The sequence below is a fragment of the Alosa alosa genome, chromosome 20 (assembly GCF_017589495.1).
Source record: "Alosa alosa isolate M-15738 ecotype Scorff River chromosome 20, AALO_Geno_1.1, whole genome shotgun sequence".
Classification (NCBI taxonomy): Eukaryota; Metazoa; Chordata; class Actinopteri; order Clupeiformes; family Clupeidae; genus Alosa; species Alosa alosa.
In genome coordinates this window covers 17,995,174-18,016,134 of record NC_063208.1, presented here as the reverse complement: position 1 = coordinate 18,016,134, position 20,961 = coordinate 17,995,174, and the positions used below count along the sequence as shown (strand labels likewise).

Below are 20,961 nucleotides of genomic sequence, written 5' to 3'. Positions count from 1 at the left end.
TGGTACAATATGTCTCTTCATTCATTGCACTACCTATGTGGGTCTACACCCCTTCTCTCTCCCTCATATACCCCCACACACACACAGTCTTCTGGCTCTCACTCCCTCTATTCTCTCCCTATTCTCTCTCCTACACACACACACACACACACACACACACACACACACACTCACAGTGTTCAGGGTATTATTATGATGATTTTATTTATTCATACAGGTCCCCTTCAGATTCATCACTGTGCATTTAATCCTTTGGCTGGTGCAGAGGATGATGAAGTGTTGAATATTAATTGAGGGGCCTCTCAGGCATCATTTTTTAAAAACAAACGGGCACCCATCTGGCGTGATTGTGAGGCGGGCTGACGGTAGCATGCCATATTAATATCTGCCATGGTGGTGTAGTGGCCAGCAGTGGACCGGGCAATCATGGACGCGGTGGCGGTGGCTAATGAACGTGTTTCAAGGTGGCATGCAGATGAGTTTGTTTTTCTGGCAGGTTTTCTGTTGTTAATCAGCACACAGCCGAGGTGAAGCCATGCGACTAAAATACTGTAGCCCTCCAAAGTCGTTTGTCATATTTCACCAATATGCATGCAAGCACACACACACATACACAGAGAGAAAGAGAGTCTTCCCATATGAGGTAGTGTCTGCTGCTTTTGCTTGGCTAATGACAGAGGTTTGCCATTACGTCACCCCACAGACCGCCTCATGAATGGAGATGACTTTGAGTAACAGGGTCCTGTTACAGATATGCATGTCTTTCTTTCTTTCTTTCTTTCTGTCTGTCTGTCTGTCTGTCTGTCTGTCTGTCTGTCTGTCTGTCTGTCTGTCTCTTTCTTGTGCTCTTGTGCCAGATACTGAAATCAAAATCTTATCCCAAAAAGAAGGCACAAAAGTCTGGCAGACTTTCGTGCAAAATTTGTTTATGTCTCCATAGTGCAAAGCCTGAGTGGATCGCACAATCACACTCCCGAACAATTGTCGAAAACCAATATGTACACCCCTCCTTAGATGCTGATACAACACTTGGGAACTTCCAACCCACAGGTGGTGTCATTACAGTTTTTTTCAGTCGCTTTGGTGCTTTTCTCAGATCAGAATGAAAATTCTCATAACTATTAGTTCAACCACAACATTTAGTCATTTGTGCACATCATGGTAGCAATTTCTCCTTCCTACAACTATACTTATGGATGCTGAATAGTCGTTCCCAATAAAACTAATAGTCTTCATTTCATTGCTTGAGTCATTACATACAAAATTGGTGAACTAGTTATTCAATTCTGTCACAATGCTATAGAATTGCAAAGAGCATATACTGTACAGTAAAACTGTGAAACATACATATTCAGTGTCTTGTACTCACTTATTCCCCTAACTACAGCAATTTGTAACTTTACTGTAGTTTTCAAATGGCTGTACAAGTACTGTATAGTGCTGTCTTGAGCATTTTCAGGTAGTGTCACCGAGTTCTGACCTTTTTTTGCATGGGAAAACACTAAAACAGCATAAAACTGTCGTGATGAAAACATGACAAAGCCATTTGACTATCTTGTTTATAAACGATGGTGTCAAGACATTGAATTTCATTGACATAAATACTTGCTTTTGAGGAATGGAATATCCATTTTGAGCAAGTCACATGCTTTTGCAGGTTATCCACTAGGTTTTTCAGTTTGCACTAATTGTTTTGAGAAATGCACTAAATGCTGTGCAAATGTTAATAGTGATGTGAGAAAAGCACCAAAGCGACTGAGAAAAACTGTAAAGTTCAGAAGTTTACACAAAGTTCAGGGGTTTATACAGTGATCACAGGTCACACATCGTCCATGGGTTACATAGCGTTCACTCGTTTGCTCTCTCGTTGGCTTTTTTGAGTAGAGCCCACCTCTTATGACGTCTTTATCTCCGTAGCTGCAAGGCCAAGCATACTTTTTTCAAACAGGCTTTGCCCGGCCACAGTGAGACATACAGTAGAGCGACATAGAGCGACAGAGCGACATTGGGATACAGAGCACACATAGGGGGAATTCTCCCATGTGCGTAAGTCAAACAAAGTGCGTAACTTCAGTGTATTACTTGATTACCATTAAGGTTATATAAATACATGTTTTACAGTTTCAAACTCATTCTCTCATCGTGATGTCTCCAAACCACAGTGCTAATTTATACCACACTCTCTCTGCTCACCCTCTTTCTACATTCCTCTCTGACTTCTCTTTCTCTCTTCTCCCTTGCCAATCCCTACTATTGAGCCACACCACAGGCTTTGCTTCATGTTAGCAAGATGATGGCCACACTGGGCACAATGACCCCGATGCATCCGTTTCTGTGATATTTAAAATAAATTATTAGACCAATTGTCTCTCCCCCTCTCATCTCTTTTGGTCCCTTTTTAAGTCTTGTGAATTCTCGCCGGGCTGTCTGCGGTTCAGTGGCGGCATGCTGGCCTTTGAAACAGTGATGGAGCCCATTCATTTGGCCCCGCTCCATAAACGTCTCGAGGAAGGACGGGTTTAATGGATAATAAAACAGAAGACAACAACATCAGCAATAAGAGGAGCAATAAGCATGAAACACCTCATTACTCCTGTGTCTGCATTCCAGACAAGACACACATCACGCACCACACAATACACACCACACACCACACACAATTGGTGGTGGTCTCTTAAAGGATAATTCTGGTATTTAGCACTTTGAGTCCTTTTTCTGGTTGGATGATCTGGTGGACACAGAAACACACCACTAACCACTCGGTGAGTTGCACACTTTTGAAAATGAACGTTAAGGGTTGTTTTAAGGACATGTTTGTGCATACCTGTAGCCAGCCACTCTGAAACAGTCAAAGGCGATTCTAAACGAGTCAAAAAGTCGAGACAGGACCCATCGTCAACATTTCTGTGTCCACCACTCTAGTTCATCCAAAACAAACCAGAAAAGGGACTCAAAGTGCTAAATACTGGAATTATCCTTTAATTTTGAATATGACCGTCAACTCATTTGAATGTCACACAGCAGCTGTATGATATCAGAAAAATGTGCAGTGTAAAAAACAAGGCTGCAACACAAGAGGAAGGGAAGAAGCTAGATTTATACAAAAATGTGTCACATCACTAAATCACAGATGAAAGAGCGTGGTGTAAGTCTATCGTCAGTAATGTATGAATGTTGTAGGGAGTGAAATGTGATGAGTGTTGTGATGTATTAATCAAAATGGAAAGTAAGAATGGCCTTTAACCAGGAAGGGAAGCTACCCGCTGAACTGCTGAGACACCTGCGTGCTGGTGCAGCTCATCAGCAATTACATACTGAAGCCAAGCCTCCTGGCACACCTGCAGACGTCGATGAGGAAGACAAGCAAAAGGCATTGATATCGTAATCCAGACATGCACATGAATACACATTAAGCTGTATACGTCAGCACACACACACACACACACACACACACACACACACACACACACACAGGAGGAATAGAAGGAGAAAGGGAGAGACCGACTGATTCCAGGCGGCTGCTGAGCCCTTGGAGCGAGACGAGCTGCTTATTACTGGAATTTATTCTCCCCAGAGGTATGCACTGCACTTAGACAAACCAAACACCTCACTCACTCAGTCACTCTCTCTCTCACACACACACACACACACATCCCCTACGCTCCTCTTCCAGTGCCCCCATCTAGCACACTGGTGCTGTTGCAAGCACTTTTCACTTATGCCCCTGTCCATAAGAGAGTTTGGCAAGCCGTTTTGTTAACCACGCAGAATCCCAGTGTCCGGTTAGGAGTGCATCTTTTTGTCCCGTACTCTTGCCAACGTCAACTTAAAGTAGAATTTGTCAGTCGAACTTGCAAACAGTTTTTTTTTGCCGAGAAGCACATTTAGTTTACTAACAAATCAGGAGACAAGCAGAGGACGGGGGGAAGGGGGTAAATTGAATTGGGAGGATCGGGAATTGAGAATTATGAGTCATTTAGCTACTGGAAGGCAATTCTAGAATTTCTCAGAATCACAACAGATACTTAAAGCAAAAAAAAAAAATATATAAAAAAAACGGTGTATTCATACACACACACACTGCACTATAGCTACAGTAAATACAGCAAGGTGAGTGCTGTGCTCCTAAGTGTAGAGTTTGATGCACCCTCCTCATCCAACCCCATCCCTTTCCTCTCCCACACCTCCCTTCTCAGCACCAGACGTGTTTGTCTGTCTGTCCGTCTCTCTGTCCGTTCTAAGAGTCATTTCCAATCTGGTCGCTCCCGCAGACACGAATCCAGTTACCGTGCTTCCCCGCACCCGCCGCGCCAACAAGAGCAATTTTCTCGGCGGGAAATGGCTCCCGCACGCCGGGAGTGATCTCATCTGAAGGATATCATGGCGAGATTAGGATGATTGATTATGTGCCACGGAGAACGTGGAGCGAGAGAAAAAAGAACCGAAAACAGTCTGTCTTCGTTTCTGTCTAATACACACACACACACACACACACAAACAGCATAGCACAGACACATAGGCAGATGGGCACGTACACATACCAAGGATTGTGGTGTGTATGCACATTGGGAATTATGGATATTGAATTTAGCGTTGTTTACCAAGTTGTGTCCTTGATAACATAGACGTCTGACTAGATTTTTATAATAGACTGTCGAGAGGAAGAGAGTCGATAAAAGGAATAAAAGATCAAGCTGCTGATGCTGCATGTTTGGCTTCATGGTTGAGTGATTGTATGATAGAGTAAGGTTTGACATGCCTATAGAACGCCTTCACTCTACTGGTATCACGTATGGCTCTTATGCAGGGATCACACTGGAAATAACTGAATGGCAGCGGTAAAGATTTAGACCATAATCATTTCGATATCGTTCTTTAGTTAGACTATTACTTGAACTTATTGAGCCTAGCATTACGCTTTAAAAGTTGAACCAGGGTCAACTCTCAAATTGTTTGATGATCCGCTGCCGAACCATAGGGAACAATTTGAATTTGAGCGTTGAACAAGTTGATTTGAGCGTTGACCCTGGTTCAACTTTTATATATATAACCTTTGATCATACTCCATACATTTTTCATTGAATATGCTGTTCACCCTTTGCTCATCCATTCACGCTGTCCATCCAGCGTGGGTACTCAGAATAACTCCAGTGTTCCTGCACAGCCCTGGTTCTGTAAACTAATCAATACACAGGCTCTGTCGGAGCCACACAGTGGTAAAGTGATGGGTATATTTGATTGGCTGATGAGTTAAAATGTCAACTACCTTTCTCCAGGATGGAGGACTGGACATTTAAAATAGGATGATCTGTGGCCTGTAGGTGTAGCCGCATGCATCTCTGAAAGCTGTGAAACGAGCACCGTTTCTCTCTACGTTTGAGGGGGATGATTGGAGGCAGTCTGACATAAATCAAAGGCTATCACTGAAAGTGGCATCAGTATAATAGCAGCCCTGCTCTGCCAATCAATAGCCATACTCCTCTTGATACTCCTCCAGAGAGATGCAACTTTAGTTTTCAGCCAAATAAATGACATGAAGCATATGGGCACTCTGTCTCTCTATCTATTTCTCTCTCACTCCATCTCATCCTCTTCTTTCCATCTACCTGTCCCCCCTTCTCTCTCTATCTCTCTCTCTCTTTTTCTCAAGCCCCCAAACTAGCAGGGCCTTACTAGTTTGAGTGCCTCCTGTGAAAGACTGCATTGTTTAATTATTTATTTGTTTGGTGCCTTTGTTTGTTGTTTACAGGGGCTCCTGACCTCCGGGGTGGAGTTTGAGTCTCTACCGGCGGCCCTCTCCCTGCCCGCCGAGTCAGGCCTCTACCCCGTCACCCTGGTGGGAGTGCCACGCACCGCCGGCAACATCACCATCAGCGGTGAGTTTGCCAAGCCCCATTGCCACATTGACATTAACAGTCATTAACTGCTTCATTGTGTTTCAGATACTTTCAGATGTTTCAGAATGACTTGAAGGTTTTGACTGCTTTCACATGTTGATGTTTTTTAAATGGTATTGAATCCTGCCAGTTCCCAAAAGTCATGAATTTTGCCTCCATTGAGACTGTAAGCAGAGTAGCTTTGTCAAAAGAAGAAGAAGTGGGATGCTGCGATGTGCAAATGCTTGTGGTGCTTGAGGGAGATGCTGTGAAGCGTATAGCATCCAGCATGGGACCAGCGGCAGCAAAAACGGCCCACTCTTTATGTTATTTCCCTTACTGATGTACAGATCGGTTGCTCCCGTGACGATACCATCATCCAGTATCAACACGGCCCGAGCAGCAGGCACTATATACAGTAGAAAATCCTGTCTGTGTGTTTGTGTGGACATGTCTCTCGGGGGGTTTGCTTTTCCCGCACTTCTGCCTTGTGTACGCACTCACTTTGGCAAGTGCACAAAACAAATGGATGTTCTTTCAAAATTCATATGCTATCAAAAGCATGCAGCTACTGTATGCTTAAACGGTGTCTCGTCAGTGTGCTCTCTGGGGCTCTGTATGTTCCTGAGTACAAATCTGCTTACATGGTTCCTATCAGTCCCTGTGTAGCTCTGCCAGGTTTCCTGCCCTCCTAAATGAGAGGCTTCCACCTGTGGGATCTCAGCGGACCTCCTCCTTGGCCGGTTCACCCTCTGCTCATTCATACTACCGGGTTCCCTGTGGATGCATAGGCAGTAGTAATACAGCGGTGTAATTGCCTTAGCAAACATTCCCAGTTGCGGAGAGGAATGAGCCTCGTCCTTGGGAGAGATGTAGAGAGAGCGAGAGAATGAGACCGACAGAGAAATACATGGAAATGGAGATAGTAAAAAGTCAGATCGAGCCATGGGGGGCCTGAGGGGCACAGAGAAGCGAATGACAGAGAGGGTAAAGAGCAATCTAGAAATACAAGTCAAGTCACTTATTTAAAGGTACACTATGCATAGCCATACAGCATAGCCGTAGCGAGTCGCTAACGAGAAAACCAGCCATGCAACTTTAAGAATGGTCAACCCGAAGATCTTGCGAGAATCGTGAAACATTACCTCAGTAGATATAGCTCTATAGATATAGTTTTTGCCTGTTGTTAATCCTTTGCCTCCGCAACAAAAGTATTTTCATTGTGTACAGGGGTACCAAGCCACGAGAAGTAGGCTATTTACAACGGCAGAGTAAAATATAAATATATCGCGACTCTAGAGGGAGCTCTACAGTCGCCAAAAATACCTGAAACTGCATATTATACCTTTAAGTAGCACATTTCAGAAACGACAGGAGTTGTATCAAGGTGAATAAGTTATAAGAGCGAAGAGGCACAGAGTAACATAAAGAGCGAGAGATACAGAAAGAGTGAGGGAGGGTTTTGGGGGCGTTGTGTGTGGGGCCAGACCCTGCTTTGACTGGGTGGGCTTCAGACCACCAGACTGAGGCTGGTAAACCGGGCCCGACTAAGGCACTGTGTCCACCCGGAGCTCCATCAGGGTCTGGTAAGCACATAAACAAGAATTGCACTCTGCTCTTTGTAATCCTTTATGCATCTTAATTGCAAACAGACAAATGAAATACACAGACGAAAAGAGAGCCAACTCTTGCGACCCCAATTTGGAATGTCTCCAGGTCTCTGTGAAGTAGCGCTTCATGTGTCTTCTTTATTTACCTGCTTTGATGTGTAAGGGGTGTAATAATAACACACACACACACACACACACAACACACACGCAGGGTTGAAGCAGGCAGTTCATCACCTCATTCTCTCTGTAAGAAGATGGCATGCCCCCTCAGAGGTAGAAAAATGCCACCGAAATTGGCCAAGAAATGTTTCTGTCATTCATCTGTCAGGTCATGTGTGTGAGAGAGCGAGGCAGGAGAGAGCCGCTGAAAGCTAGGCAATCTCGGAGGTGATCTCTCCTGATGCTGGAGTAATCCCTCCATCTGTTTCTGTGTCTGTGTCCAACTCCTCAGTCGTTCTGTTTGTCTCCTCCTCATCTTTCTTTTATTTCTTCTCTCTGTTTTAGCCTTCTTTCTGTTTGTTTCTTCTCCTCTTTCCATCTACCCTGCGACCTGTTTTTCACTCTCTTTTTTTTACCTCAGATGCCATTAGTTAAACATGAGCAGCATTTTGCGTTCAGAATTTAGCATCAGTTTGGATAGGCTATAAATGCCATGAACATTTAAAGACTTAACCATTTCCCACCCCTCTTTCTCTCCCTCACCCTCTCACTCTCTATATATGCCCCCCCTTCTCTCCCTCTCTATCCCTCTTTCTGTATCTGTGTGTAGGCTACCACACATCTGTGTTTGGTGTGAGCAGTGACTGTCTGCTGGAGGGGCTGTCAATGGTGAAGGCAGGTGGCTGCATGGTGGAGGTGGTGCCGTCTCTCCCCCGCCTGCAACTCAGCACCTCCCTACCACGGTGAGCAACCTTCCTCTCTTTTTCTCTTTCTCTCTCTTGCTCTATCTATCTATCTATCTATCTATCTATCTATCACTGTCTCTCTATTTCCCTCCATCTATCTAGTGCTCTCTCTCTCTCCCTCACGCGCGCACACACACACACACACACACACACACACACACACACACACACACACACACACACACACACACCCACACAGGTACAAAAGTACATACACCTATACAAGCGTATGCACACACGCTCACTCAGTCCCAGATCTCACATTCCCAGTACACTCCTTTACATACAGTATCTGCATATACGCTAATCCCACACAGTCTACTCACTTTTCCTCTCACCTACACCACAGACATTATCACATACTTTACTCCTACACACACACACGCACGCACACACACACACACACACACACACACACACACACACACACACACACACACACAGACTAACATTTTCTCTCTTTCTCTCTCTCTCTCCCATCCATGAATATGGTTAGGGGGGATATGAAGCTCATAGCTCATCCCCTGTCTCTCATTTCATAGTTTAACGACTCTTTATCCCCTCCCTCTCTCTCTGTCTTTCTTTCTCTCTCTGTAGTCAAGTTTTAGTGGTGCATTCACAGTCACGTCCACTCCTCCTTGCCAAAATTATCTCACCGCCCCACTCCTCGAAAACCTCTCATTAGGTGCACATCTGAAATGTCACAGCCATTCAAGTGTTGTGTGCAACTTGCTTGTGTGTCTGTGTGTGTGTGTCCATGCGTCTTTCTGTGTGTCTGTGTGTGTGTGTGTGTGTGTGTGTCCGTGTCCGTGTGTCCGTGTCCGTGTCCTTGTCCGTGTCTGTGTCTGTGTCTGTGTCTGTGTCTGTGTGTGTGTGTGCATAGTGATTCCAGCATGACTGCAAAGTGGGTTTTATTAAATCCCAAAACACTAATAAAGAACCCTCTTCCTCCCTCTGCTCTCTCCGGTGACAGTATTAGGCTGGTACCTGTCTGAATCGTAATCAGAGGTATGACAGAAGTGTGTAGTGGACCGTCCACACAGTCTGCTCTGGCCTGGACTGTGTCCCCCCTGGTTCCTCCAAAAAAAACAACAGGTCCGCTGCTTTATTGTTTCCGACATGAGACAAGCTGCACGTCGCCTGAGTGTCGCCAGGAGGCTTGTGCCTGGCCACGGTGCAGGGGCTGTTTGGGGGGTCTTCGTTGTCTAATTAACCAGCGGCACCCTCTCGCATTTCTATCGGCCAGGCGCCGCTGCCACTCGGGCTGTTTCGCATTGTGTCATACTGTATCAAGGCCCCTGTCATGCGAGAGGCACGTGGAACAATAGCCAGGTTTATAAATGCCCTATTGTGGGCTCGGTAATTGCAGGTGATGCGCTTTCAAAATGGCTCCTTTTGTTTGTCGCTCTCTTCATTTCTCTCTGCCCCTCTCTCTGACCGGTCTCTTTGAAAGAGTTCTTTGAAAGAGTTTGAACGGGTAGGCCGACAGCTTCTTAGTGTTGCGAAAACTTGCTAAAGAAGGGTAGTTTCGATGCAAAGCCTGATTATCTTGGAGGTCACCAGATTTTTTGTTGAGCAGATCCGTGCGTATGCAAAACAGACCATGCATATTTAGAGAGTGTCATTTTCATTACAGTCTCTTAATCCAGCAGTAATGGAAGTGTGTGTGTGTGTGTGTGTGTGTGTGTGTGTGTCCTGTTCTCTGTCAGCAAATACAGATAAATGGTGTGTCCAAAGTCATTTTAATAGATAAGGACACTGGCCCACTTCACTATGCACTGCTGTCCTTATCAGCTCCCTGAATAGGAATTACCTGACACGCTCTCAAAGTGCTATTGTGCGGAGTCACAGAGTATGATGTGTAGTACAATAGTGGGTTGAGTTGGGGTCCAGTTTTCCCTCATAGGAGAACTCTAATGTACTTCTTAAAACTATGTAAGAACATGGGTACTTCTTGACTACTACAGTACTGTAGTATAACAGGTGTTTGTTCTGAAGGTATTTTTCTACCTTGGACTAGGGCACCTCAGACCTTCAGGTTCTGATTAGTTGTTTTTAGGGCTTAAGATATCCCTAATCCATCTTCTGTCTGTCTTACACTATGTGTGTGTGTATTTGAGTGACAGACTGAGACAATATCAATACAACGGCTTTTGGCAACAATGGAAGTGTAGGCATAGTAGTGAAGCTACTGTGAATTGCGAGAGAGAGAGAGAGAGTGAGAGAGAGAGACTGTGTGTGTGTGTGTGTGTGTGTGTGTGTGTGTGTGTGTGTGTGTATGTGTGTGCGTAGGTAGAGATGGAGACAGAGGGGGGCGGGAAGACAGTGGATCAGGTGACACAGGAGTCATCTGAGGGCACTTGGTCCAGATATCAATCTAACTTTGGGAGAGGGTGACACTCCCACTTCAGTCTGTGCGCCACAGACACAAACATTTCTGCTAAATCACTCACTAATTTCTCACTCTATCCCTCCCTCTCTCTCTCTCTCTCTGTCTCACTCTATCCCTTCTTTTTTTGTTGCTGCCCAGTGTTTCTCTCCTTTTATCTCCCCCTAATCACTTACTCCACCCCAATCATTAATTCCCCACCCTGTTCCTCCATATGTACCTCATAGTCTCCCATAACTCTTTCTCTCCCCCCGCTCTCCCTCTCTCTATCCATTTCTCTCTGTGTGTCTCTCTCCCGCTCCCCTCAATCAATTCAGTATTTCATTGGCTTGATTGTTTATAGTAGAACAGAGTAATACTCTGCATTCTTCTCTGGATATCAGTGACGAGCTCTATACCAGAGCTTTAGCTTAATTACAAATTCCATGTCTCACACCAGCTGAAGCAATGCACACTCTTCTCTCCTCTCCTCTCCTCTCCTCTCCTTCTCTCCTCTCCTCTCCTCCTCTCCTCTCCTCTCTTCTTCTCTCCTCTCCTCTCCTCTCCTCTCCACTCCTCTCCCAAGCTTAATAGCCTACCCTACCCTACCCAAGTAACCGGGTGAAGATGCTTAGATAATCTGCTTTTCATATCTCCCCAGTGCCCTTCAGAGCACACTTGAAAGGAACACTCAAAGTTGGCTCATTTATGCATTCAATCCCCACCACACACACACACACACACACACTTTTCTTTTTAGATATGTGGGAAGAAAAATATTGACTCCCGTCATCCGTCCGCCACAGCCTTACCACAGTGTTTGTCACCAGAAACTGCACGCTCCCAGGCATTAGCCTGATTTGGTTCCCTGGACAGGAGCCATGAATGCTACATAGGGTGGACAACTGGATTGACACACCAACAATTGCTGCAAGGTTTCGGTTCAGATGTCAGAGTGTCTCGAGACAAGATTAAAAACCTTGCATCTGCATGTTTTTGTACCGAATGGTGCCGTGCCTGTGTCTGTGAGTGGAGGGGTTTAACTCCAGCTCTGGATCAACGCAGCCACGGATATTAGTGTTCTAGCGGGTAGTAATGATGGCACGAGGCATCATGGGAGATTATTCACAGGCTCGTGCAGCGAGCGCCTGTCACATGGGGAACTTCAATAGCGCTCTATGTAGGCAGTATAGGGTGCAGTAGTAGGGGGTTGAGAGGGGGTCTGTGTGTGTGTGTGTGTGTGTGACACTGTTGCAGGATCAAAGTTTCACCAGGGCCACCTGTGGAGGGATGTATGTCTCTTCCTCCACACCTCCTCCTCCCTCTCTCTCTTTCTCTGTTTTCTTCTGCTTCCCTCAGCATCTCTGTTATGCAAACACAAACCGTATGCACACTAAAAAACATTTGCTTCTTGACACACACACACACACACACACACACACACACACAAATAAATATGCAAAGTCGGACTCCTCCGCTCTCTTTCCGTGAGGGCCTTTCTCTTGGTGAGTGGGGAGAGGCACTGTTCTGTTATGGGTCCTGCAGTACATGGTCTCATTCCGATTTCACACACACACACACACACACACACACAAACATGTGGTCTGTCTGTGGGCTCGCCACATGAGATGGCAGCTGAGGCCGCCGCGGGAGGGTAATTTCTTTGCGGGGTCTCCAGTGTCTTCAGCGGTGATTGAAGTCAAGAGGGTATCAGTGCAGGCCAGCTGCTCTGGGGGTGGAGTGCTGTCTCGTTCTCCGTTTGAGAGATCGCTGCTGCAGTACCATGTTTCCCTTGTCTTATTAAGAACGGTTCAGTGTGTGCTGAGACTAGACACTAAGGCTTGAGCTGTCTGTTTCCTAATTACGCAAATGTGGAGCGTCAGTTCAGCCATGGGGAGAAGGAACGACATAATACTACTATGACAGCATAGTTTCCTGTTTAAAAACCAATCTGGATTCACGAAAGATCCTTCACAAATTACATAGAAGACATGCAGTTGTACAGCCTGGTTTAAAATGGCCAGTGATGATTCATGCATGCGGCACATTTACGGGATCATATCAAGCTGTCACTGTTCACACTCCATCCAAAATGGATTCAATAATGTGCGTAATTTGAAAAGTTTCATAATGTTTGGAGCTTTCCAAATGGAGACCCTATGGTGATAAAATGCAGGCCATCTACATGTATGTCTTTCCAGTTGAGGCACGTGCTAAAGGATGAATGTACAGTATGGCATTAATGTATATTTTCTGGTTACCTTTACAATCGATAGAGATGCCGTTTGTCAGGTGCCTTTGTGCAGAGCGACTTACAAAGCATATTTGATTATGACCGTTAATAATGATTGTGTGTGTGTGTGTGTGTGTGTGTGTGTGTGTGCAGGTCAGCACATCCCACGTCAGAGGACTTATCGAGCAGTGTGTCTCTCCAACTGTTTAACGGGGAGTGCCAGCAGCTCACCATCACACTGGAGAACATCGGCACTGAGAACCTGGAGACACTGGAGCTTGCTTCCAAGACCCTGACCATCAAAGGTAGGCCAGACACACACACACACACACACACACACACACACACACACACCATGTGTGCTCACACACTGATGCACACACATGTGGGATGCGTGACTGACAGATTCTGAACACAGACACATATACACACTTTCTTGTGCACGTAGTATACCATAGTACACTAGTGTATCTACACACATATACACCTGGACACAAAGACCTGGACCAAAACACTCACCCACACACACATGCGCATAAATGCACATGCACATAAAGTCCGTCTTGTAGGATGGGACTCCTTTTCATCAACTACATTTGCCTGCTGGGTAATTTGTTTGTTTATGTTTTTATGTATTTATGGTTATTTATACGCGCTTTGGGTATGGCCAGCTCTATTGCCCCCGAGTAAGCTAGTGGCAGGAGCGTATTAGCAAGTTAAACACCCACCGGATGCACTTAAAACTTCTACAGAAGGATCTTCACACAAAACAAAAGGCTTCCTCGCCAATTACCCCAGAAGACACAGTCCTCTACTTTTTGTCAGCAGTTATGTTGCGTGTTGTCTTTTCTTTTACTCTTTTGCTCTATCCTGTCCTCCCAGATGAGACGCTTGGTATGGTAGGTAGGTGATTTTGTAGCACTCATTAAGCTTTCATGTGTAAGACGTATTGAGCCGGTGAAGGGGGCGCTTGTTGAGTCGTGCAGCCAAACTCAATCACTCCATTCCACATGCGGGCACGGCGACCACCGCCTCCACTGCCGCCGCAAAGCAATTAACGGGGGGAAGATGAGCGCATTGTTCTGCTGTCAGGGAAAGGGAAAAGAGGCACCGAGAAAGCATTAAAAAACACTGACACATCTAATCTCTAGCATTGCTTGTGTGTGTGTGTGTGTGTGTGTGTGTGTGTGTGTGTGTGTGTGTGTGTCTTGTGCTTTTTGAATGTGTAAGTCTGTGTACTTTTATGAGGAAGAGGTGTGTGTGTGTGTGTTTAGGAATGTTCAGCTCGGGGTTTGAACCTCTGTTGTCAACCAGCTGTCACCATGCCAACACACAAAGCTTTGACTCGCCTGGAGACAAATGGCATTTTGCCTCGGCTAATGAGAGTCAAGAGAGTGTGAGCGACGGCTTACTCACTAACCCACCTGAAGGGACTTACCTTACCCTAAGACATCCAATTATGCCCCCAACACACACTCCAGCACCTGAATCCCATCCCACCCATCACCTAACCACCGTACCACTCCGCCGCATGCCAACTGAAGTCAGACTGTGGTCAAAGCTCTAACTTTTGGATTAGTATGTGTTTGAAATGATAATTCACTAAACATTGGCTGTCATTGAGAGTGTGTGTGTGTGTGTTTTGTTTGTGTGTGTGTGTGCGTGGATCAGTTATGCTCCTTCCCTTAGCATTCGACTCCTTCACACCTCTTTACCCTCCCTCTCCACCTCTCTCCTTCCTCTCTCTCTCTCCATCACACGTCTGAGCTGTATTGTCTCCCGCAGTGCTTGACATTAGCAGTGCTGTCACGCAGTGCTCAATATTTCATCAGCAGACAGTTATATTAAAACCAAATCATACTTAGGTTTTCAGATAGCTCAATTATTCTTTTGACCTCCCGCTTTAAATATTACAGTGGATGTGGTCAATGCGGTAAAAGGAGAAAAAAAATATCCACCCTATTTAGAGTGTGGAACTCCAGGTGAAATGTCTGGGGCCCTGGGGCTTGTGGTCTTTTTGAATATTGCACAGCACTTACAGCACTCCACAGCAATAACATTACCCCCCCCCCATTCATCAGCAAATATAAATCAACATGCTTGGCGTCTTTTAAGGAGATAAAAAAAAACATGTTTTCTGAATTAGGAGGAAATGGGTGCTTCTGTTGTGTTTTCTATTGTGTTGGACTAAGTGCTAGAAGGCCAAACACCAGTGACTGTTAAGTCCTGGCCTGGAAAATCTGGTGAGTGAGCGATCAATAAAGTTCTGTCTGTGTATCTCTCTGTCTGTTTGTCTGTCCAGACCAGTTGTGTGGCTTGTCTCTGAATATTCCACTCACGATTGAAGATGAAGATGTTTATGAGTAGCCTCACTGTGCTGAGTCATGATTGACAGCTGGTGTGATATTATTATGTGTGACAAACACAGCCAAACACAATCTGCATCAGACTGTGAGAAAGCTCCCTAGTGTCACAGAGAACTTAAGATGACCCAGACACACACACACACACACACACACACACAAAACAGTATACACAAACCACGATCCACACTTTCATTTTCAAAGTTGCTAAGGAAACCAGCAGGGTCCAAGCCGCAACTTTATTTTTCTAAGTTGATGAGCTAAATTGTGTTGATGGTGTGTTTTGCGCTCATTACACAAGCGTTCTGAGCACACTGGGTGAAATGGTTAGTTTGGTCCTTAATAACGGCCTTCTTTCCCAGAAGCACAGAAATCTTGGGGGAGATAAAAGAGTAATTATAATTGCTTGACTATAAACCTACGATTAGTTATCTAATTTCTCATGGATGCTTTTTTTTCTATTGGGCCATGTTCCCTGTCCTTGAATTACGTTACATAAACTGCAGAGAATCACTGAGCAAAGAGAAGAGTGGACTGGTCGCAACTCTTACAAACTCTTACAAACTGTATACAGTACATGGTGTGAGTGTGTGTGTGAGAATAGTACAGTGTATGGTGTGATGTTGGCGGAGCGTGTGCATCTGTGTGTGAAGGGCTCCTTTCAGTTTTGGTGAAGATTTAGGCAGGACTTTCACACACACTGCCGGAGGTTGGGATTGGGGGGATAGGTGTGTGACGTTCCACCCCCCATCTCCTCCTTCTCTCTCTGCCTTCCTGCATTCTACCCGGCTCCAAAGCAAAACATATATTTCCGAACGCCCTGCCTCCAGCTCAGACATCCAGACACCAGTGGCTTAGAGATGAGGATCGGGGGGGTTCCCATCATGGGCTACAGCGTGTTCCCATCATGGGCTCAGGAGTTCGTCTGTGACAAGTCACGGCTGTTGTAAAATTGCGAAACACAATGCTGATTAAATCGGGCAGTGGCAGTAACAGAGGCTGACTGCCCCCCTAGACCATCTGAATTTTCACTTTGTGTAACCAGATGTAGACTGGGAGGCGTGCCCTGTTTCCCATGTGTAAGCATCTTATTCAAGACAAGAAAAGTCATTCTTACACAGCTATTTCACCCTCATTGTACTACTGCATGCAGGCGCACACCCCTGTAGTTATTTAAGCATTACTCTTAAAGTCTATTGGGATTTGACGCAAACCTGGCAACCCCATAGGAGATTTTGCCTTCAAATTTCTCCAGAGATGTTCTGTCAGCGTGTTGTATTCCTTTTCTTGTGTTGAAGTGTTTTTTTTTTTTTCATTATTTCAAATCCCTGCTGAGATGTTTGCTGGATTTGTCAGGGGAACGATCCTCGATCCTTGGGGAGCTACGTATGGAAGCCCGGAGAGGACTGAGGAGAGGAGGGAGATGGGACTGCAAAGACTGATATTTAAAGCAACACCAAAGAGTTTTTTGTACCTTAAGATAATGTTTCCAAAATCGTTGCAGTGGTTCATCAACTTGTAACAGGGTGAACGGCACTTCTGCATTCGCTTGCTGACCCTCTATCGGCTATAACCGCACTATGTAAGTTTGCCAGATCGGGTAGCGGGTCTGTAGTTCGATGGAATGAGACATAAGAAACTACAAATTTGACTTGCATCTGATGTCGCAATACATCGTACTTTCATAAATCGTGCAACATATTCTACCTTGTCTGTGGACATCGTTATTTGCAAAGCTGGTGCTGGATAAACAAATAGCGTGCGTGCGACTGAGGGAAAGTTCTTTGGTGTTGCTTTAATTAGCGATGCTGAAATCGACACAGTTACAAAATCAAGCAGAGCACATTCAGTACATGTGCAGACAGATTGAGAGATGGATAGAGAGACACTTAGAAGATATGTTGTGTGGGGTACAGCTATAATGTGGGGCCCTTTGAAGAATATAATACAGTACTGTGTACGTTTTATTTGAAACAATGCTGTAAATGTTGATGCTGAGAATGCTTTCAAAATGACATAGTTTTTACTTTGTAAAAACGTTGTAGTTTATACAATTGACAAAGCATACAGAATACAGTAACTCATTAAGGGAGAATAAAGAAAAATGTTGAGACATATGGCTAAAACCTTCACACAGTACTGTGTACTGAAAGTGTCAAAAGAAATTCTCTACTCCTTTTACTCCCTTTTACTAACTTTTGTGCTGCAATAATATATGGAAAACTGTCTAAGGGGTGCATCATGGTTATCACACCGTAACACTGTCATGCCATTTCATCCCAAACTTGCATGGATACAGATACAAACTGAAGTCTTCCCTCCCATACACTCATTATTTCTCATCTCTTTCTTTCTCTCTCTTTCTTTATTTCACTGTCCCTATATGTTATCTACTCCTTTTCTTCAATTTTCTCAATCATGTCTCCCCCCCCCCTATCACAGACTCATTTGGCAGCAGCGATGGTTATAAGACCACTCCAGAGAGATAAGCTTTGTTTTCCTGCTCTTTCACGTCTCTCGCTTTCTGGGGCCACTGGCAATGTTAATCAGCACTGACGGCAGTCTGGGATCAGGCATGGGGAAAGAGAGAGAGAGAGAGAGAGAGAGAGAGAGAGAGAGAGAGAGAGAGAGAGAGAGAGAGAGGGAGAGGCTTAACACTCCTTTATTGAAACAATATCAGGTGTTTAACCACTACACAATAAAAACATGTTAAAACACATACAAGTTACAAGTTAAAAAGAAACATCACAGGGCTCACAGAGCAGATTCATATGTTGAAAACAACCTGCCCATCCCCCCCACCCTCACACACAGACTTGATTCTCCCCCCCACCAGCCCCCTAAAAATCTCCACAGGATTGGTTGAAAATCCCCCCGCCATCTTGTACTTCCTTGACAACCAAATTGCCATTTTTGCTGCACCCAACAAGAAATTGACAAAACACACTTCCCTTTTCCTTTTGGCCTTGTATACAACCCCTTCAATGAAAAATTGAAAAGAAAACACTACTCCTACCTTCGCTACCCAGGCACTCAGGAGCTCAAAGAGCTCCCCCAGTCTTACACAGAAAAGAAAAAGGTGCTCAACTGTTTCATCCAACCCACAAAAGGGACATCCCCTCCCAATTGCCGGATTCAGGTGTGCCACATGTCTGTTTGTATCTATAGCCCCGTGGACGAGCCTCCAATGTAGATCGGCCGTACGTTTCTCGATTGGAGGCTTGTAAAAAGACCTCCAAGCAGGTATAAATCCTGCCCCAAACACTTCTGGCCACCTCCACGCCCTAGCACCACCCAGTGCAGCCTGGTAATCACGCTCTCAATGCACACCAAGTACAAAGTTTTTCTATCGAGCTCTTTAAAGGGCCTAGCATCCAACTCCCCATGGGAAGCTACACCGCCCCCCTCATCATCCAAAGCGTGAGAAATGGATGTCGAGACCAACACTGAGGGACAGCGATACGCACCTCCCAACCTGCTGGTGACTGTACCTGCAGGGCCTCCTTGCACACCGCCGGCAATGCCATGGTTAGTTCCTCCAGCATCCTCACCAGGATTCTCAGGGGCCGAATGCCAGTGTCACGCTGCAGTGAGGCTGCTGCTCTCCAGCCGCTCCCATCCCATGGGCCAAAACCGTGAGCCCAGCTCTCACTAGGCAGCTCTTCACAGTCTCTGTAGACAAGATCTTTGTCCTCAGAAAAGGATTGTGGAACAAAGGTTCCCCCTTGATCCACTCCCCCACTTGTGATGCAATCCGCTCTTTCTTCAGAGTCTGCCATGCTCTTAAAACCGACGCATAAAAGGGAGACAGTCTTGTGAAATCCAGCCCATTCAGATCCAAAAGGAAAAGCTGACGGTCAAAACCCATTGGCGTTGCCTTTCTCAGAAGACAACAGGCCACTGCTGTCCAGGCCAGATCTGTCCCATAGAGCAACTTCTGGCTTCGTATGTCCACAAGCCCTTGACCCCCTTCCGAAGTGGGAAGATACAGCACTGGGGCAGGAACCCAATGCTGCCCTGACCAGACAAAGTTCACCAATTTCCTCTGCACCTCCTTAACCATCTGGTCTGGGGGCTGCAGTACAGTGAGCTTGTGCCATAACGTGGAGGCAGCCAGGCTATTTGTGACCAGGACCCTACCCCTGTAGGATAGCTCAGGTAATGGCCAATTCCATTTAGACAACTTGGCAGCCACCTTCTCCGGCAATCCCTCCCAATTTTTGAGTCTATACTCCTGCCTTCCCAGAAACACTCCCAGAAACTTAAACCCATCACACTCCCACTGAACACCCCCTGGTAGTGAAGGTGGCCCCTCTCCTGCCCACCCACCCACAATAGACCCCTCACTTTTGCCCCAGTTGACCCTCGCTGATGAGGCCCTCCCATACACATCAACACACCTTTTCCTTAAAAGACACAGCAATGGCTCTATTGCAGGGGTGGGCAAACTTTTTGGCTCAAGGGCCACACTGGGTTTTGAAAATTGGACGGCAGGCCGCACAACAACCACCCCCCACCCCCACCCCCCACGACACACACATAAAAAAAATACATTTTTTATAGCTTATAATTTAGTATGACAAAATATTTCTTTTAAAATATTAATTGCTTAAAATACTGCTAATTTTATGCTGTTTAACAAATGTATAATTTGTGCACTGTCGCTTTAATTCACGTTTATTTCTCAATGATCTTCTGCCTGCTACGGTATGGCCCTCTTACACTTTTTAAATGGTCAGTAGTGGGAACTAGTGCTGCCTTCATGATTTCCTTTAAAAGTTTCTTATAAGAAGGAGATATCAATTATCAACAATGACAAGCCAGCTGGAACCTGCGGCTCTCTCTCCCCTCATTGAGTGCAGACGCGTTCCCAATTAAATGGATCACATGTTCACGTTAGATCTGCTGCAAAGGGAGATAACTAAGAGTTAACTTAGTTTAACATGATGCTATCTCTATTTAACATGATGTTTTGACATTGACATTGTAAACGTTCTCTAAGGAGAGTGAAAAGCAGTTTGCAGTAAAGCTAACCAACGTCGTCTCTATCGCAGGAAAAAAATAGCGAGCAGCCTGATAACCAAATGAAATGCTCAGCGGGCCGGATGAAAGTGCTTGGCGGGCCGGATCCGGCCCGCGGGCCGCAGTTTGCCCACCCCTGCTATATTGCAAGACTGTACAGCTGCCCTGAGAGAGGACAGCCCTGGCGTATCCCCCTTTTAACCAGCACTGGATGAATCAGCCCACCTCCTACTTTAAGCATTACTGATGCTCCTTTGTACAGCAGCTTTAAAAAAGAAACAAATCTTCCCCCAAACCCAAAAGCCTCCAACACATTGAAAAGGTACTCATGGCCCACCCGATCAAATGCTTTCTCGTAAATAACACATCTGACTCTGCTGCGCAACCTTATGCTCTAAATTAAAAAATTACTTAGTGGGAGCATCCATATCATTGATTGCAGCAAACCTGGCCCTAATTAATGCACCATTCGCCCGCTCCTGTAGCAATGCTCTTAGCTCCTGCGTCTTATTATGTAACTCATTAGCACGCCCCATACTGTTTTCCCCAACTTCTTTTCTATATTACGTACCGTAAAACTTCAA

General features: G+C 45.4%; 1 protein-coding gene across 2 annotated transcripts in view; it reads left to right on the top strand.

Annotated features, from left to right (window-relative positions):
- trappc9 (trafficking protein particle complex subunit 9) overlaps window positions 1-20,961 on the top strand; it is a 231,958-nt gene that overhangs the window by 53,880 nt on the left and 157,117 nt on the right. For both annotated transcript variants that reach the window (XM_048229439.1, XM_048229438.1), the window contains 3 exons: window positions 5,750-5,876; window positions 8,256-8,388; window positions 13,146-13,297. In XM_048229439.1, coding sequence (XP_048085396.1) covers window positions 5,750-5,876; window positions 8,256-8,388; window positions 13,146-13,297 — 412 coding nt within the window. The remainder of the gene's footprint in view (window positions 1-5,749; window positions 5,877-8,255; window positions 8,389-13,145; window positions 13,298-20,961) is intronic.